Source organism: Cibotium barometz, chromosome 10, assembly GCF_041138505.1.
Source record: "Cibotium barometz isolate CiBa-2024 chromosome 10, ASM4113850v1, whole genome shotgun sequence".
NCBI classification, from domain to species: Eukaryota; Viridiplantae; Streptophyta; class Polypodiopsida; order Cyatheales; family Cibotiaceae; genus Cibotium; species Cibotium barometz.
In genome coordinates, this window is record NC_141055.1 from 3,411,602 (window position 1) to 3,430,131 (window position 18,530).

General features: G+C 43.6%; 1 protein-coding gene across 2 annotated transcripts; it reads left to right on the top strand.

The window, feature by feature from the left end:
• Positions 1-3,038: 3,038 nt before the first annotated feature.
• Positions 3,039-17,587, top strand: GHR1 (Leucine-rich receptor-like protein kinase family protein). 2 transcript variants are annotated; one of them, XM_086803505.1, is made up of 4 exons: positions 3,116-4,540; positions 14,799-15,135; positions 15,370-16,502; positions 16,714-17,587. In XM_086803505.1, exons 1-4 carry the CDS (start codon positions 3,631-3,633, stop codon positions 17,304-17,306), a joined length of 2,973 nt encoding a protein of 990 aa, XP_086659631.1. In that variant the 5' UTR covers positions 3,116-3,630; the 3' UTR covers positions 17,307-17,587. The 2 variants fall into 2 exon arrangements, with proteins under 2 accessions (XP_086659629.1, XP_086659631.1); XM_086803503.1 differs by having other exon boundaries at positions 3,039-4,540; positions 14,799-16,502.
• The last annotated feature ends 943 nt before the right edge of the window (positions 17,588-18,530 follow it).

Below are 18,530 nucleotides of genomic sequence, written 5' to 3' on the forward strand. Positions count from 1 at the left end.
ATTAAACATAAGCTACTCTTTTTCCAAAGGACCTCCAAAGGAGAAAGGAGAGATATTCACGCTACCCCTTTCTCAAATTTGAATAGTCTCATCTCATGTCATTTCAATTTTTGAAAGGAGAGCTATCCTTTCTTACCTAATGATTTTCTTGAGAGAAAAAATAATGATCTCTCTCTTAAAAGGTGAGCTTCATGATGAAGACTTCAACTTATAGGTGTCTCTCTATAGCTCTCTCTCATTATAAACGAAAAGACAAAAGACATTATATGTAAGATGCATTTATTTAAGAGTGAGGACACCTCACCCATTAAAAATTAATCTAAATTAAAATTTAATTAATTAAAATTATATGTGTGTGTGTATATAAAATATAATTGATTGAAATTATATTTTATGTATATAAAATATAATTGATTAATTAAAATTATATGTGTATGTATATAAAAAATTATTTATATTTATAAATAGTACATGTGTCTAAATATAATAAAACACAATATCATATATAATATATATTTACATGTGTGCGTGTGTGAGAGAGAGAGAGAGAGAGAGAGAGAGAGAGAGAGAGAGAATGTATACGTGTATGCCACGTGGGGCATGTGAGAAGTCGACACATGACATCTCCTTAATAAAGGAAGGTGGGAACCTCTTTGAAGCGCAGGGGAGGACAACCAGGGATGCAAGTGATGAGGTTATGAGGATTTGCGTCTATAAAATAAACACATAACCGTCGCAATTGTTTGAAGTTATGTTAGCAAGCCACAATGATGGGGCAACAAACAAAAGCAAATTATGGCACAAACAGAAGCCTGAGGATAGAAGCTTAGATGATTTACCTTTAATGCGAGTGTAATCTTGAGTGAAGATGACATGGGCCGCATAGCTGGCTTCATTCTAGGTCCAAAACCCCACATGCGAGATCCCAAAACGTTTAGCCACAAGGTTGCGCACATGACAAAGACATCTACGATGATGCAACTGACAGGTGGCTTGAGCTCTTGCACAAGCTTCACAAGGATTGATAAGAGCTTGGCATTGCTTGCACACATCATTGGCAATGTACTCTTTGTATCACACACACGAGAGTGATGTCTTGCTGTCGGTCTCCCTTGTGAGGGAGAGAGATCCCCGTCTCTGCCTGCGAACCGGACCAGTCAATTGTGGTCGAACTGCATGTTGGCAAAAGTTATGGTGACTCCTCTTGCAACTAGCTTCTTAGAGAGATGTGTCATGGCATTTATGTGGCCTTGGGTTGGCCATGGCACCACCAATGCATGTGACTTATTTGCCCCTTGTTTTGCTGTAGACCGCTTTTGCTACTATTGGCCATCTTATAAGCTCGTATGAAAACGTGCCCACCCCCTAGCCTCGCACACTTGCAAAAGCTCCTGCCACACATGACTCTTGAGAGCGCGTGCACAAAGAGAGAGAGAGAGAGAGAGAGAGAGAGAGAGAGCCACAATCACAAAGGAAGACTTTGCATTGAGCAATGAGTGTTCCATAGAAGTGTAAGCGTTGTGTCTCGGCAACTTGTGTAAGTGATATACAGTGGAAGCCCATACAACTGTAAGTAAACACTACGTCTGGCCAAGCGTGACTAGGCATGATGTTCACGCTTGGCTAGGTTCGTTGCTGCGGACAAAAGTTGGCACGTGGTAGCTCCTCAGCAAAGGAGAAAACAACGAGAGTAATTTTTAGAGATAACAATATGTAAACATATAATAAGTGAGAATATTAAATAAATGTATATATTAAATCTATACTAATATATTATAGTATAATATTATATATATAGTAAATATATAATAATATATTATAAATATGATAATTAAATATAAAAACATATAAATAATATGATAATTAAATATAAAAACATATAAATAATATAACATAATATATAAATAAACTCACACATTTATTACATGTGTCACACGTCACAGTTAGTTGGATTCACTCACAACCAAATTAATCACACTTCGATCACCCAAAATATTCTTGTCACTTGTTGGATCACCCAATAATAAATTAATTCCCTTAACAAAAATGAACAAAAGAGACGTCTACTAAAAGCATTCAGAACTAATGGGATTTTAAAAACGTGAGTGTGCAGTGCGTCCATTTGAAAGTAACAATGCAGCTATTCTTGAAGATGCACATGCCAAAGCAACTTGATTCTCTTCGTGTAATCCAGATAGCAAGGCATTATAAAGATATGTTTTGCTTGATCCACTTAGTCCATCGAGGAAAAAAATACCACCATTGTTCAAATTAACGGCCTCAAGGATGGTACGAAATGCTCTTGACAACTATTAAGACTCCTTTCCATGGAAAAAGCCAACCAAATCAGCCTGTTGAACATCATGAAATATAATCTCCTCCATTAATAACCCATTGTTGACAGTAGCAACAATTGATTTATTAGGAAGAGGCAACCCTTCAAAATCATGTAGACGTTTTCCATATTGCTGAGGTCTAATTAAATATAAAAACATATAAATAATACAATACAATATATAAATATACATAATAATATAATATAAATATATAATTAGTAAATATAAATATACAAAATAAAAAGATTTAAAATATATAATAATAATATATATTTTTAATTTATCATATTATAATAATAATATGATAATGATATATAAATCAATATACATATAGTAAATATATAATAATATTTTATATAAACACATTCACACATATATGTACGCGTATACAATCACACATGTGCGTGTATATATATGTGTGCGCGTGTAGTGAGCGAGAGAGGGGAAGAGAGAGAGAAAGTTTCTATGTATGTGAGAGAGTGTGTGCGCAAGACGAGTGCGAGAGTGCATGTGCACGTGTATCTGTGTGAAAGAGTATAGAGACATAGAGAGAATGCATGTGAGAGAGATGTACACATACACACAAATACACATGTATGCAAACACATACACTCACTCACCATACTCTCATACACATACATATACATAGATGCATACGTACACACTTACATACACATACATGTGTATGCACTCATGTATGGGGATACGAGCCAAAAACTTACTTGTGCAAGAAGTCGGCGAGGGCCCACCAGACTAAAATCTACGGGCTCCTTCCAGCGCACTAGAGCAGTTGGGTAGGTGACATGTTGAAGTAAGACGTCCTTCTTGGTGCCATTGCCACTGTCATGTGCACACTTCAAGTAAAAGCTTTGTTTCGCCTTGAATTTCATGATGTTACTTTCATTCCTCTCATGTTGCTTTCGTTCCTCTTAAGCTTTGCCCTGTTTGGGATCGCTAGGGCTGCTCCGCAACTGGCAGTCGGGCGGGAAGGTCATACAACAGTTTCTTCTCCTCTCCTTGCTTGAAAAGCAGGCAAAACGTTCAAGGCTTTTCTTATTTTTGGCGCCAGGAAAGGTAATGCTGCACTGGCCTTTATTAGCGAGCTACTAGCATCTCTAGAGCTCGAGCCGAGCTTTGCAGCAGCTCGAGGAAGGCTTGGTGTCGCGTGCCTCTTAAGCCATAGGACGATGTGGTGCTTGGAGGGGCTGTTCTTGGCAATTTTGAACGAGGAAGGCATGGCAAAGGAGTGAAAACCTTGCCTCAGGCGGAGGGGGGGGGGGGGTCCAGGGGCTAAATGACTCTGATAGGGTTTCTTTTCTTCTTTTTATGGGTGCTGGGGGGTTCGAGCGGCGACGATGCAACGGCGCTTCTGGAGTTGTTGAAGGGGATGAAGCCCAAAGGTGGGTGCGTGGGCCTGACGTGGGGAAGCGGCGCTGTAGCGGCCGGGGCATGCCCCAGCAGTTTTTGCGGCGTGTCGTGCAGGGGCGGCGCTGTGGTGGGCCTGGATCTGTCGGGGCAAGGGCTGGAGGGTAGCATCCGGGCCAACAGCGTGGGAAGGCTGCGTATGCTGGCCTCCCTCGACCTCTCCGACAACCTGCTGTCCGGGGATCTCCCGGAGGATCTGGGGAACCTGAGCAACCTGCAGCGCCTGGATCTGTCGCGCAACCAGCTCACGGGGTCCATCCCAAGCAGCCTGAGCGGCTTGCACAGCCTCCTCGACCTCAATCTCTCTTCCAATTCCTTGCACGGATCTATCCCCTCCGAGTTGTCTCATCTCAACGCCTTGATGTCGCTGGACCTGCACAACAACCAGCTCGGCGGTGAAATCGATCCTGCTCTCCTGGCATTGTCATCCCTCACCACAATCGACCTCAGCAGCAACAAGCTCTCGGGTTTCATTCCCTGGCAGCCTAATGACACACTTCCCTTGCTAAGGACTGTGGAGCATGTCAATCTCAGCAACAACCAACTTACTGGCCCCTTAGCTCCCGCAAAGTTCTCGTCTGTGTTTGCAGAAAAATTGAAGGTCTTGGACATGAGTGACAATCAACTCTCTGGCAACCTTCCAGACTTTGAGTTTGTGATTGTGCTGGTTACACTACGGCTCAGAAACAACTTCTTTACGGGTGCTGTGCCCCCTACCCTTTTGTCAGCAACATTGAGTCTCTTGGAGGAACTGGATCTTAGCAATAACAATCTCACTGGTACTTGTTCTCTCCCCTCCCTAATTGAATAGAAAAAGCATGAAAGTGATTGGATGTGCTGGACATTGTCAATAATTCATAATGTACCCAGTTGATAAAGGTATACTTAGAATGTGCACACACATACACACGTTTATGTGAACTTTGCAAACTATATGCGCCCTTTTATTTTCCAATATGTCCTGTGATGCTCAATCAGCCAAATCCCAAAATCTGTCCAGCTTGCCTTCAATGATAAGGGTCTCGGTTTAGTGGTTCATCTACAAATATGTTAGCGTCAAGGTGGATTTCCACTTTTTTGAATCCCAAACATACTCTTTGGGAGATAGCATGTCATGATGTGCAAAGATGATACTTCTAATCGCTTTTCTCACCAAGCTGAACTTCCCCACGAATCTTTCATACGCAGTTTTGCATAAAAGAAAGTCACATATTTCTATGATAACACAATCGACTCATGGTGTGCTACTGTGCGTGTGTGTGTGTGTTGGGCTGGCTGTCGCCTTTCTGGCTTCTTCTTTGACAGCCGTTCTATTCCCGCCTGCTCGCTGTTGCCAGTTTGCTCTGCCTCTAGGCTTGTGTGTGTGTGTGTGAGAGAGAGAGAGAGAGAGAGAGAGAGAGAGAGAGAGTTTTTCAGGTGCAGGCAGCGTTCTGCAAGCTCTGCTTTCTCTGGCCATTCCTTTCCTTTCACCTGCTCTTTTCCTTTCTTTCTCTCTGTCTTTTAGGGTTTCGCTTCCAAGGTTACTTAGTGAGCACTGCTTCTCAATTCTGCAGCTATGGATGCGGATGGTAGACTGCAAGAACAGGTAATCCACTGTGAAAGAAGACATGAGAAGCCAAGGCATGAGGATCTTGCTGCAGAGTTTCTTTAATATTTATGATGTGTACAGTAGGAATTTCAGGGTGCAAAGTGGGAGAAGCCCAAACCCACAATGAAGTGCACTATCCCGAAGAATGTAATTCTTCCCAAAGTAAAGAAGTTCTCCGAACAGGCGGTGATTCTCTTCTTTCAGGGCTGGGTGCGCTCTGTAGAGAATGTTGGGCAGTGGTTAAACACTACTTGCAGGTTTACATGTAGAAGGTGTCTACTGTGCGGCCCGTGGTTTTTATGAAATGGTGCTCAAGGAGCCTGATTTCAAGCCGTAGTTATTTCAAAAGTCTCCTTTGTTTTATGGTCAGGAGATGGTCCATGTGTTATCGTGGACCCCTACTACTGACTATCAGGCGCTTGTGCGGCATCATTGTCCTGTTTGGGTGAAAGTTGTTGGCTTCTCTATCATTTTGTGTGATGCTCTTCCGTACGTGGTGCAAAGTCTTGGCACAGTTTTTTGCTGCTGCTGCTGCTCTCTCTCTCTCTCTCTCTCTCTCCCTCTCCCCCCCCCCCCCCTCCCCTCCAATGTCATGGGTAATCATAATAAATTTTGTGTTTTGTGGGACACGGATAAACCAACCCTTGAATTGATTAATATGGAAGTAGATGATGTGTTTACGGGAGAAAAATGTTTTCAGCTTAGGTGCTTTTGCAGGAGCTTGTTTCAGCTTCGTCAACGATAATGTCCCTCCATCTAAGATGAATCAAACAAGAGTTATGATTGGTATACAGACTAGAGGAAAAGGGGTTGTGTAGCCCCAATTACCGCCCTAACAAGGACAACAAGTAGCAGTGGAAAAAAAAACATGGCTTCTAAGCGTAAAGCTGCTATAGATGTGCGTAGAGCTGCTCTTGATAAGGACAGTTGGCAAACCCCTAATGCCAGAAAGATTATACAGCCATGTTAGCTAGAACTTCGTCATTGGTCTGATCCCTCCTCTGCACAGACTCCCGCTTTATCTTTTGCAGAGATAGATGCTGGCATGCTTTGGTCTCATGTTGTGAAAGGTGGCATTTTGGCTTTGCAGGGTGATATAGACATGATGGTTACTTGACCATTTGCTTTCTCTTGTCAATGATGATGAATGCACGTATAAAATGTGTATCATATAATGTACAAGGTTTGTGTTTCTCTGATAAATGGAGACTTTTTTGGGAATATGTACATAAGATTGTTGGCTTCATGGTGGCTCATAGATAATGAGAAATCTCATGGTGGCTTCATGGTGGCTCATAGATAATGAGAAATCTCATGGTTTAAACAAAATGAATATGCTAATCTAGATGGTTAGCCTAATCACAATATGATTAAGATAATGATGAGTATAATGACACCAATGGGAGAGTGAGTGATATTTCCATTAGGTGTGTGTCTCTTAAATAGGCTGAGTAGAAGATGAATTAACAAATGCTAATCATGCTTAGTAGCTTATTAAAGTCAATGATACTCTCTTGAAATCTCTCCATGATTCTAGCTTCCAAAGTCAATAAAGGAGGTTAACCTTTAATGCTCCTGGCTCCTAGTATACTTCATGGATTCTTTCACCTTAACTGGCATAGTTTACAATTACTGCGAGATTCTAACCTTTGACAAATGACCTAAGGCTTATACTCTACATCCATAAATCACAAATACATCAATTTGTCCAATAATCTTCCCTTCAAATTGATGATCCCAACCCCTAGCAGTAGCCCATGGGATGCTTCATGACTTGTCTACTCTTGTGACAACGTACATGACCCCAACCTGGAACTCACTCTAATTTGTAGGTTTACAAAGTAAGTGGAATTCAAAAGGCATATAATGAGTATAATGGATTAGGATACAAGTGAGTTGGCCTAGAAGACCCATTCATTATCAACATCAAAAAGGTTGGCCTCATGTGAGGCCTTAGCAGTATTAATAGTCTTTATCTTCTTCTTGATTGTCTTCTTCCACGAGGTTGGTAGAGATCTTCTTCTTGATGTAGCAATTTTTCTCGAAGTGTCCTGGCCTGCCACAAAAGTTGCATTTACCATTTGCTTTGTTTTTGAATGTACCCTTTGTTGAGGAAGACCTTTTGGATATATTCTTTGTGTAGTAGGCCTCACTATGGGAGAAGAGATGGCTTCTTTTGCTTTATCTTCTTCTCTTCCTCCATCAGGGCTACAGTGATGTCAACCAACTTTGGAGATGGTAGATTGGTGAGTGTAGTGACTATGTTTCCATAGTCTTTCTTTGGTAGACTCTTAAGCAACAAAGCAATGCAAATATCTTCCTTCATTAATATTCATTTTAACACGTGCAAGTTGAGCTGTGAGACTCTTCATAATACGGTTAAGATGTGCAGCAAGAGAATCTGCTTTCATCATGTTGAGCTCAAACAATTGAATCAACAGGCTAATCTTAGAGCTCTTGGCTTGCACTCCAAAGAGGTTTTCCAACTCTTCCCAAGCTTTAAAAGATGTATCCATTCCATCGATATGATGAATGAATTGATCACTGAGATCCAAAGCTATAATGGCCAGAGCTTTCTTGTCTTTGGATGTCCATATAGCTTCAGCTTCCCTTGTGGTAGGCTTCTTTTCCTTGCCACAGGACAAAGAGAATTTAATTTAAAAGGTTTTATAACCTTTGGTGGCCCAAAAGCTAATTTGGGAGGCTACACCACTTTTGGGAGGCACGCCTCTCTTTCTATCTCATGCTTTTTGGGAGGCGCCAATTGCATCTTCAGGCGTGTGCTTTTTCTCTATTGGAGGGGCTGGCTAAAGCTACATACGCAGGAGCTTTTACTCTCTCTCTCTCTCTCTCTCTCTCTCTCTCTCTCTCTCTCTCGGCGACTTGTGGGTGCAAGGAAGCGCAGGGCTAAACAGCACCAACACAGGCTGTTCCCTTTCTCTTTGGCGACTAGAGAAGTGAACCCGGCTGGCGGGCTGGGTTGCAATGCTCAGACATGCTTTTTCCCTCTCTTGCTACAAGTCGGGTAGAAGCACACATGGCCCTTTCTTTTGTGCAACAGACCGGTGGGCTGAACTGCCATGTCTCTCTCTCTCTATCTCTCTTGCTAGGAGACGGGGCTGGATTGAGCATGTTTTCTCTCTTTGAGGACTGGCAAGGTTGGATAGCAGGGAGCGTTGGGTTGGACAACAGTCTTGCCCATGCGTTTTTTCTTTTTCTCTCTCTCTCTTTTGGGAGGAGGGGTTTGGCAGCTTGGAGAGTGGATTCCAGGGACTTTTTATGGGCTGTTTTTATTTGGCAGCAAATTCAGCTTGTGCTTGGGTTTCGGGCTGCAAGTATAGGTCAATTGAATGTGTTCCTTGGCATGGGAGTGATGCAAGCTCGCATGGCTACATGCTCATGGAGCAGATCCTTTTCTTCCTGCTGGAAAGGAACAGAGGGACCTATAGTTATGGGCATCTCTATGTTTCCAGATATTTCATGAGGGAACAGGTAACTAGATGTATGCCGTTGCTGTTGAATGGTTCTATATGGAAACAGGACAAAGGTTTCAAAGGGAAACAGACCTAAGGGTTTTAGGTGGAAACAGGTAGTAGGTTTCTCGAGGAAACATGTTTATGGTTCTCCAGGAGATAGGTCACATGCAGGCAGAAGGTACAAGAATGGATACATGTTTGGTATAGCCTTGCTACTGATTGGATAGGAGAGAGGGAATCCATGACAGAGATGGATAGTACCCTTGGAAGGTAGAGAGGGTTGGCACAGGTGTGTCGATTGTATTGTATGCTGTGCTGTGATGCGAGTTCTCTTTCGAGAAACAGTTTGGGAGTCTTTCTTGTGATGCAGAAGCACTGGATGTGTCAGGGTGTGATGCTGTTCATAGGGTGAGTGTCACCAGCCTGGACATTTCCCAGTCTGAAAGAGGTCTGGTGGACTCCAGGATGTTTAAATATTTGGAAAGTACAAGCTTTGGGAATGGGGGATTATCCTAGAATACAAAGGACCAGACTCCTAAAATTTAGGAGAGTTGCTATTTTTGGCCCGACTCTGATGGAAATTCTGTTCGTGTCATTACATCTGGAACAAGAGTTGGCAAAGTGCCTATGACAGAATGTCTACCAGTTGGGATATTTTTAGAGGTAAAGATTATGGAAGGACCCATCTCTTAGATTGGGACATGTGGCAAAGATTATGGAAGGACCCATCTCTTAGATTGGGACATGTGGCAAGAAAGTGGACCAAAGTGAGACAAGTGGCCTGACACTTGTTAGAAAGTGGATCAAAGTGAGACAAGTGGCCTCACACTTGTCACTTCAGCTATTGTGTGGCTCTCCACTTGTCATCGTAGCCTTCTCTTGCCATTTTAGCTCATGGGAGGCCCAAATCTATAAATTGGAGCCCTCTCTCTCCATTAATGGAGGCTCTCTTGCTGCACACTAGCCTCTACCACTGTTACAGGCTTCCCTAATGATGGCTACTCTCTTTCTCTCTCTCTTGAAGGCTGCCCATGAAGAATACTGGCTGTTGGGGACTGTTTTGGAGGCTTCCATCGCGAAGAAATACTGAAGCTTCTGTACTTTCTGTACCACCCATTGTACCGGCTGTACCAGCTTTTGTACTTGCTGTACCAGCCACCGTACCGGCTGTACTAGCCACTGTACCTACTGTACCAGCTCTTGTACTGGCTGTACCAGCTTCTGTACTTGATGTACCACCCATTGTACCGGCTATACCAGCTTCTGTACTTATTGTACCTACTGTACCAGCCACCGTACCGGCTGTGCCAGCCATTGTACCTACTGTACCGGCTGAATAGAGAGTTGTACTTGCTGTACCCTCTTAATTGCATGAAGACCCGTGGTTTTTGGGGAAGAATCAGTACCCACACGGAGGTATATGGATTATATTGTTGGCTCGGCATTTCTACAGCCTATGTTCCGGCTCAGTTGCCTTGTGTTGGGCTGTGTTATGGCATTTGTATATGGATAATCCGGCATCTCCCGTGGGGAGAGTAAGGCCCTCAAAGCTTGTACATGATATTATTCTCCTTGGGTAATAAAATACTCCAAGAGGGGGGGTCGGCCCATTCCGGCCTCTATGCGGTGTCACACGTGCAAGCTCCATTTTCAGCATTTGTGGATGTTTTATCCAGCTTTATGTTTTATGCAAAGTGATGATGGATATGTGTTAAGGCTGTGGCCATGTTTAAATGTTTTAATATGCATTGATGGTATCAACAAGTGTGTCAAAGGTCCTAGTCCCCCGGGCACCCGCCGCCGCGAGTTTCATTGGTATCAGAGCATAGGCTTTCTTGGAAGCGGAGGCTTCCTTCTATCAATAAGGAAGAGAAAAGATCTCAAGTGGGGACCACACTTACCATCATTGCTGTTAAGCATGGCCAGCCACTTCAGAGCCTATGAAGCAAGAGCATGAACAATAGACAGCTTGATCTAAGGATTTATGAATTCACAAAATTTATCTTGGAAGTATGGAGTTGGCTTTATGTGCACACGTTTAGCACTCTTTCCATATGGATATTGTGGATTATATTATCAAGCTTACAGGCAAGCTATATGGAGATATATCTCGGGATATCTTAAGGACATGGTGAGGAGATATTTCTTTTGGCTTCATGACCAACCTGGCAAAGAAAAGCTAAGTATACTTTGAGTTTGCAAAGTTAGTGCTTTTGCTATCAAGTGTTTTTGATGTTCACTAACCCTTGTATAGCTATGCAAGGAGAAAAGTGATGTTGTTTGCCTTGAGATGGTTTCAGGGAAACATTGTTTATGGCTCCCTTTAATGGGATGAATTCTTTTCATGGCTCCCTTTATTGGGATGGATTATATCTATAGAGATTTCTTTCTTGGACGAGATTTATATAGAATTGGGGCCTACTTTGAGGACTACCCAGATCTTTTGAAGGCCTATCTGGAGGCTTTTCGGTTGCGGTAAACTGATTAGAAGCCGGGGGAATGTCACAAACCCCTATATTCTAGGGACATGCGGATGCGTGTCAGGCCTAGAAACATGCGGATGCATGTATGTATTATACCTGGGCATGTGTATGGATCATATGAGTGGATGCATATGAGTCCAAGGACATGGCAGGACATTTGTGGACCTTCAGGCGGTGCCCGTGTGGATTCCGACCATGCACACATGGTGTGTTATGATGGCAGGCGGAATATTTTCAAGTACAAGAATGATGATAGGTGGTTGATGGATTATTCCTTTTGGCTCCCTTTATTTGGGATGCATTGGACTTATGGAACTCATGATTCACATACCCTGTGTAGTGTTCTCTTGTCCTACGTGCTCTCTTGAAGATTGTTTCTACCATGTGAGGGTGGAACAATAGAGAGCAGATGGAAGGGAACATGGGCACTTCAAAGGGTAGTGACAGGCACAACATACCCTGTGTAGTGTTCTCTTGTCCTACGTGCTCTCTTGAAGATTGTTTCTACCATGTGTGGGTGGAACAATAGAGAGCAGATGGAAGGGAACATGGGCACTTGAGAGGGTAGTGTGAGTTGGTGGCCGAAATGCCTATAAACTATGTGTAGCAGAAATGCGTATGGAACACCAGGTTATCTATGCCTGCGAGTGATTGTTTTCAGGACTCCTTGTTTAGCCGCCCTGTGTAGTATTTCTCTTGTCCTAAGTGCTCTTCAAGATGTTGCTACCTTGCTTGGTAGAACATAGAGCCAATGGTAGAGAATATGGGCACTGAAGTCGGGCCGGGCGTCAAGGCAGCTCCTTGGTGATCGACATGGATTATGATATCTGGACTTATGGGACTGTTTTGTCTCGCCCATTTACTTGGGACATGGATTATGATATCTGGACTTATGGGACTGATTTGTCTCGCCCATTTATCTTGGGACATGATTATGATATCTGGACTTATGGGACTGTTTTTGTCTCATCCATTTATCTTGGGACATGATTTTGATATTGGTATTATGGAGACTTATTTAGTCTCGCCCATTTCTTTGGGACATAGATTCTTCAGTTATATTGGATTTTTGAGACTGTCTCGTCTCGCCCAATCGATGGGACATGATTATATCTTGAATATATGGCTTGAAGCTTAAAGTTGCGGACAACTTTTAAGAAGTTGGGGAGGATGTCACCAGCCTGGACATTTCCCAGTCTGAAAGAGGTCTGGTGGACTCCAGGATGTTTAAATATTTGGAAAGTACAAGCTTTGGGAATGGGGGATTATCCTAGAATACAAAGGACCAGACTCCTAAAATTTAGGAGAGTTGCTATTTTTGGCCCGACTCTGATGGAAATTCTGTTCGCGTCATTACATCTGGAACAAGAGTTGGCAAAGTGCCTATGACAGAATGTCTACCAGTTGGGATATTTTTAGAGGTAAAGATTATGGAAGGACCCATCTCTTAGATTGGGACATGTGGCAAAGATTATGGAAGGACCCATCTCTTAGATTGGGACATGTGGCAAGAAAGTGGACCAAAGTGAGACAAGTGGCCTGACACTTGTTAGAAAGTGGATCAAAGTGAGACAAGTGGCCTCACACTTGTCACTTCAGCTATTGTGTGGCTCTCCACTTGTCATCGTAGCCTTCTCTTGCCATTTTAGCTCATGGGAGGCCCAAATCTATAAATTGGAGCCCTCTCTCTCCATTAATGGAGGCTCTCTTGCTGCACACTAGCCTCTACCACTGTTACAGGCTTCCCTAATGATGGCTACTCTCTTTCTCTCTCTCTTGAAGGCTGCCCATGAAGAATACTGGCTGTTGGGGACTGTTTTGGAGGCTTCCATCGCGAAGAAATACTGAAGCTTCTGTACTTTCTGTACCACCCATTGTACCGGCTGTACCAGCTTCTGTACTTGCTGTACCAGCCACCGTACCGGCTGTACTAGCCATTGTACCTACTGTACCAGCTCTTGTACTGGCTGTACCAGCTTTTGTACTTGATGTACCACCCATTGTACCGGCTGTATCAGCTTCTGTACTTATTGTACCTGCTGTACCAGCCATCGTACCGGCTGTGCCAGCCATTGTACCTACTGTACCGGCTGAATAGAGAGTTGTACTTGCTGTACCCTCTCTATTGCATGAAGACCCGTGGTTTTTGGGGAAGAATCAGTACCCACACGGAGGTATATGGATTATATTGTTGGCTCGGCATTTCTACAGCCTATGTTCCGGCTCAGTTGCCTTGTGTTGGGCTGTGTTATGGCATTTGTATATGGATAATCCGGCATCTCCCGTGGGGAGAGTAAGGCCCTCAAAGCTTGTACATGATATTATTCTCCTTGGGTAATAAAATACTCCAAGGGGGGGGTCGGCCCATTCCGGCCTCTATGCGGTGTCACACGTGCAAGCTCCATTTTCAGCATTTGTGGATGTTTTATCCAGCTTTATGTTTTATGCAAAGTGATGATGGATATGTGTTAAGGCTGTGGCCATGTTTAAATGTTTTAATATGCATTGATGGTATCAACAAGTGTGTCAAAGGCCCTAGTCCCCCGGGCACCCGCCGCCGCGAGTTTCAGTGAGAGGCTATGGATGGTTGTGGCAGCCCTGATCATGGGAGAAAGCTTTTGTATGCAAGACTCCATGTGAAAGAGTCTTTTGATGTGAACAATGGCTGGACTTGTTTGTGGATGCTGAGTGGATATGAAGCCATGATGCAGGGTCTTTGTAGGCTTCAGGAGTTCTACTGTGATGGCTTCTCTCTCCCTCCTTATATTCTCTCTATTTTGTTGTCTCTTGGATACGTGGTGGAATCTATCATAGCACACTCCGCTGGGCTTACACTTCTTGTCTTGGAGTGAAGACCGTGCCATGTTCTTTGAGAGCACTCTAGCAACTGAGTTATCCATCTCATCATTTTCTGTTATAAGCAAGTGGTGGATATTCCTACAAGCCCTAATTTGTCGCTTCCATTGTCCACCTCCAATGACCAACCTATCCATTGGTTTTAGCTCCTTCAGATGTGCTCTTGGCCCAAATGCAGTGTTGGCTATGGCTCTTCAGCTCAATTGAATCATGAAGCTGTAATTAGGATGGATGGGGCTCCTTCTGGGGAAAACCTTTCTACCCAACATCAACATTTTAGTCAAATTTCCTCTTTTCCGCTTTTGTTTTTGTTGAGTGAATTGTGGATAAAGTTGTCGTGCTTCAAAGTAGTCACTTAGGAGTGGTGGGTGAGTCACCTTTATGGATTGAGTGGAGATGGCAATCCAATAGTACTGTGGTTTTAGGTTTTGTTTTTAGTGTGTAGAATTCTCACTTTCTCATACCAGTGCTTCAGTGTTTCTTTGGATTGTCGAATGCAGTGCCCAAGCAAGTTGTGCTCTTCGTCTGATATGCTTTCAATGATGAGAACTGAGTTTTTTTTCTTGTTATTTCTGCTCGTGGAAAGTGTACTCACGACCCAGATTTCTGACAGTTTTCTTCTTTCTTGCTGCAGGGGAGGTCACTCGAATATTGTCTTCATCACTTAAAGTTCTCAATCTATCCTTCAATGCTTTGTCAGGGATACTCCCACAAAAGTTGGGGTCGTGTTCTATTGTAGATCTGAGTCATAATAACCTCAATGGAGATCTATCATTGTTGCAGTATTGGACTGACATGCTTGAAGTTCTGGATTTAAGCTTCAATAGACTCACCGGTGAGTTGGTGGATGGTGTTTCCAGGTTTGTGCGGCTCAGAAATCTGAACTTATCCCACAATGGATTGTATGGTCCCATTCCCTCAAACTATGGTTTCCTCCCAAAGCTCAGCGCTGTTGATCTCAGCTTCAATCAGTTGAGTGGAACAGTTCCAGGCTCTTTTTTTAACTCCTCTACTTTGTCTTATCTTTTCTTGTCTAACAATCTGCTCCTTGGAAGCCTCCCACTGCAAGGCACATTGTCATTTACTTCGGTATCTAATTACCCACCATCTTCCCCTCTAGAGCCCCCCATACAGCTCTCTCAAGTTGTTGTGATGGATCTTTCAAACAACAAGCTTGAAGGCAATATTTCCGATGGAATTAACAGATTCCAAAGGCTCAAGGAACTGGATCTCAGCAATAATTGGTTATCTGGGCACATCCCATACGTGCTTTGTAACCTCACCATGCTGCAAATTCTTGACCTGTCAAGTAATCTCCTATCAGGGTCCATTCCAGCAGCACTCTCAAAGACATTGGTTGCCCTGCAATTGTCAAACAACAATTTATCGGGTGAAATCCCAGAAAATCTGAGAAAATTCCCCAATTCCTCCTTTTTCCCAGGCAATGAAGGTCTTTTCTCACCTTGGCCCCTCTTAACAAGCCCAGGGGCTCCCTTGATGAGCTCGTTCACTGCACATAAGAGAAGCATTGGCACAGCTGTGAAAGCAGGATTGATAGGGGGCTGCTCGGCAGGATTTGTTTTGCTCTTTGTGGTTGTGTTACTTGTTTATTACAAGCGCATGACCAAGCCCCAGGATTATGGCATTGGCAGGGAAGATGAGTTTGGTACACCAAGTAGCACCAAAGGCATCGGGAAAGGGAATAGAATGTGGAGTCCTTGTGCAGCCTACTTTGCTTTTCCTGACCATCATGCCGGTAACATTCCTTCAGGCATGAGCTTCTCAGCTGACGTGCTCTTGGACAGGCCCTCAGAGAATGACCAAAAATGCAAGGGGGGATCTTGGGGGAGGACACCAGAGGTAGAGGATTCATCAAAGGTGAGGGGCATGATAGAGTTGTCACCTTCAAGCGTGCGGCAGAAACTCTCCCCTATGCATTATGAACCTTCACGAATGACAGAAGAGCTTCTTTCCCCCCCAGTTGTTTTGAAGGTGCGATCGCCAGACAAACTTGCTGGTGACCTGCATTTCCTTGATAAGTCCTTGCGATTTACTGCAGAGGAACTTTCTAGAGCGCCTGCAGAGGTGCTGGGCCGAAGCAGTCATGGAACTTCATATAAGGCCAGTCTTGATAATGGCCATGTTCTAACAGTAAAATGGCTAAGGGAAGGCCTAGCAAAGAGCAAGAAAGAATTTGCACGAGAAGCAAATAAGTTTGCTAAAGTGAGGCATCCGAACCTTATTCCATTGAGGGGCTACTACTGGGGGCCGAGAGAACATGAGAAACTCATTTTATCTGATTTTGTGAGCACAGGGAGCCTCTCAGCTCATTTTGCTGGTAACCATCTCTACTCCATCGATTGGGAATTTCAATATTTCAGACCTTGATGTTGATGTGCTTTGATCGACACTAGTTCATATATGGTGTGGTAGTAATTGCAGGCCTTTGTATCTTGTACAACATGCTTTTTATTAAGTTCTGCACAGTTGATCTGTGTTCAGGGTCGCATTTGTGCATTTGTAATTGATCTGTTTCTGTATTCTTGCAGACAGGACAGGGCAACGGTATGCTCCCCTCTCTTGGCAGCAAAGGCTGGTAATTGCTGTGGATATTGCCCGAGGTCTGCTTTACCTGCATGATGAGCGGCATCTACCCCATGGGAACTTAAAAGCAACGAATGTGCTGATTGATGGGCCAAGTTTTAGTGGGCGGCTTGCTGACTACAGTTTGCACCAGTTGATGACTTGTGAAGGTACAGCTAATCAAATATTGAATGCTGGTGCGCTTGGCTACAGGGCCCCTGAGCTAGCAACTATGAAAAAACCCAAGCCATCACTGAAGGGAGATATTTATGCATTTGGCGTACTAATGTTGGAGCTTTTGACGGGACAAGGTGCTGGTGACATAATATCAGGACAGTCTGGAGCTGTGGATCTTACAGACTGGGTTAGGCTGTTGGCAAGTGAGGTCAGGAGCTTTGACTGCTTTGATCCAGTGCTTGTGGGTGGTGGAAGAGGCCACGAGCTGCCTACAGGCATAGAGGAAATGCTAGCACTTGCTCTAAAGTGTATCTCTCAGCAACCCACTGAGAGGCCGACTATTCGCACAGTCTATGAAGAACTTGCAGCAATTTGTGTGTGAAACGATTTTTGTAAGGTGTTGCACGAAACGTTTTTGGCCATGTCTGCAGAGGTTGAGGATTACTCTTGTCAACATAAATGTTGCCAGGTGCAAGCCCCTTGTAATCTGTTCCGGTTTCTTCCACGTTCCCTGGATGTCAATGTAGAGCTGTGAATGCTGTAATAGAGATAGAAGTGCAATGGAAGAGGAGCAAACACAAAGCATAGTAGAAACACTTACGGTAATCTTTGTATTATGTACGATGAATAAAAAATACAACTGAATGTTTTTAAAGTACAAAAGGCAATTAAACTGCCGATCTCCAATGAGATCTCAGCCCAAGGTTGCCAAAACGCTAGCTGCAGATCGATCGGTACTTCAACTCTCCAAACTCGTGTGCTTTGGTGTGGTGAAGCTCCTTGAGATGCAGATTCTCTGATGATCAGAAAGGGGGGATGGAGGTCCTATTTATAGGTCTACTGTTGTGCTGGTCGGGAGTTGGCCTAATGCCGCAGCCACTTGACCTGGTATTCAGCTGGCCTGCCCGACTTGCCCGTTTCCACGGCCGGCAGTTCTAGGGTACTGTGACCGCCCTTGGGCTGGTCAGCCTCTGTATAATGTGGAGGTGGGTGACAGTGAATTGTGTGAATGATGCACAGAAACTGAATAGTTTGACTCTGGTTAAGTTTTGAGGAAGGGGTAGACTTTTTCACAAGCAAGTTGATGCGAGTTTTTGAAAACTCCTCTTGCATCCCGTCTTGAAGACTTGAATCTAGTAGGCAGCGCAGAATAAAAGGGCAGCATGACAGGGTCACAAAATCCTTCTGTGATATCCTTAAACCGGATAAGCGCAAGATCCCCACATGTGAAAGTAGCTTATGGTCCTCATGGTAACACACATCAACTGTTAGCACGTAGGTATCCCGTGGGGTATCACTAATCACTGCATCTCTCTCACACATCAATACCACATGCAATCATCTTCATGTGCATATGTGTCGATATCATCACTATGTGCATGTGTATCAATATCATAATGTGCATGTGTGCGATACATCATCCGCATCATAATACAAACAAGGAATATGTTAATCTAGGTGAACGGGAATCAATAGATGATGTAAACTCTCCGAAATGATGGCAAGGCATGGGCTCTAATGCATTCTCAAAAAAATTGCGAGAGATAGAAGCATAGAGTCTAGGTAAGTCTGACATGGTGATGGAAATGACATCTTTATAGAGCTA

Excerpts from the sequence above, each read along its gene's own strand:
- GHR1 (XM_086803503.1), top strand. The coding sequence starts at position 3,631 with ATGACTCTGATAGGGTTTCTTTTCTTCTTTTTATGGGTGCTGGGGGGT. Across the intron at positions 4,541-14,798 it reads TAGCAATAACAATCTCACTG|GGGAGGTCACTCGAATATTG; the intron begins GTACTTGTTCTC and ends TTCTTGCTGCAG. Across the intron at positions 16,503-16,713 it reads CCTCTCAGCTCATTTTGCTG|ACAGGACAGGGCAACGGTAT; the intron begins GTAACCATCTCT and ends GTATTCTTGCAG.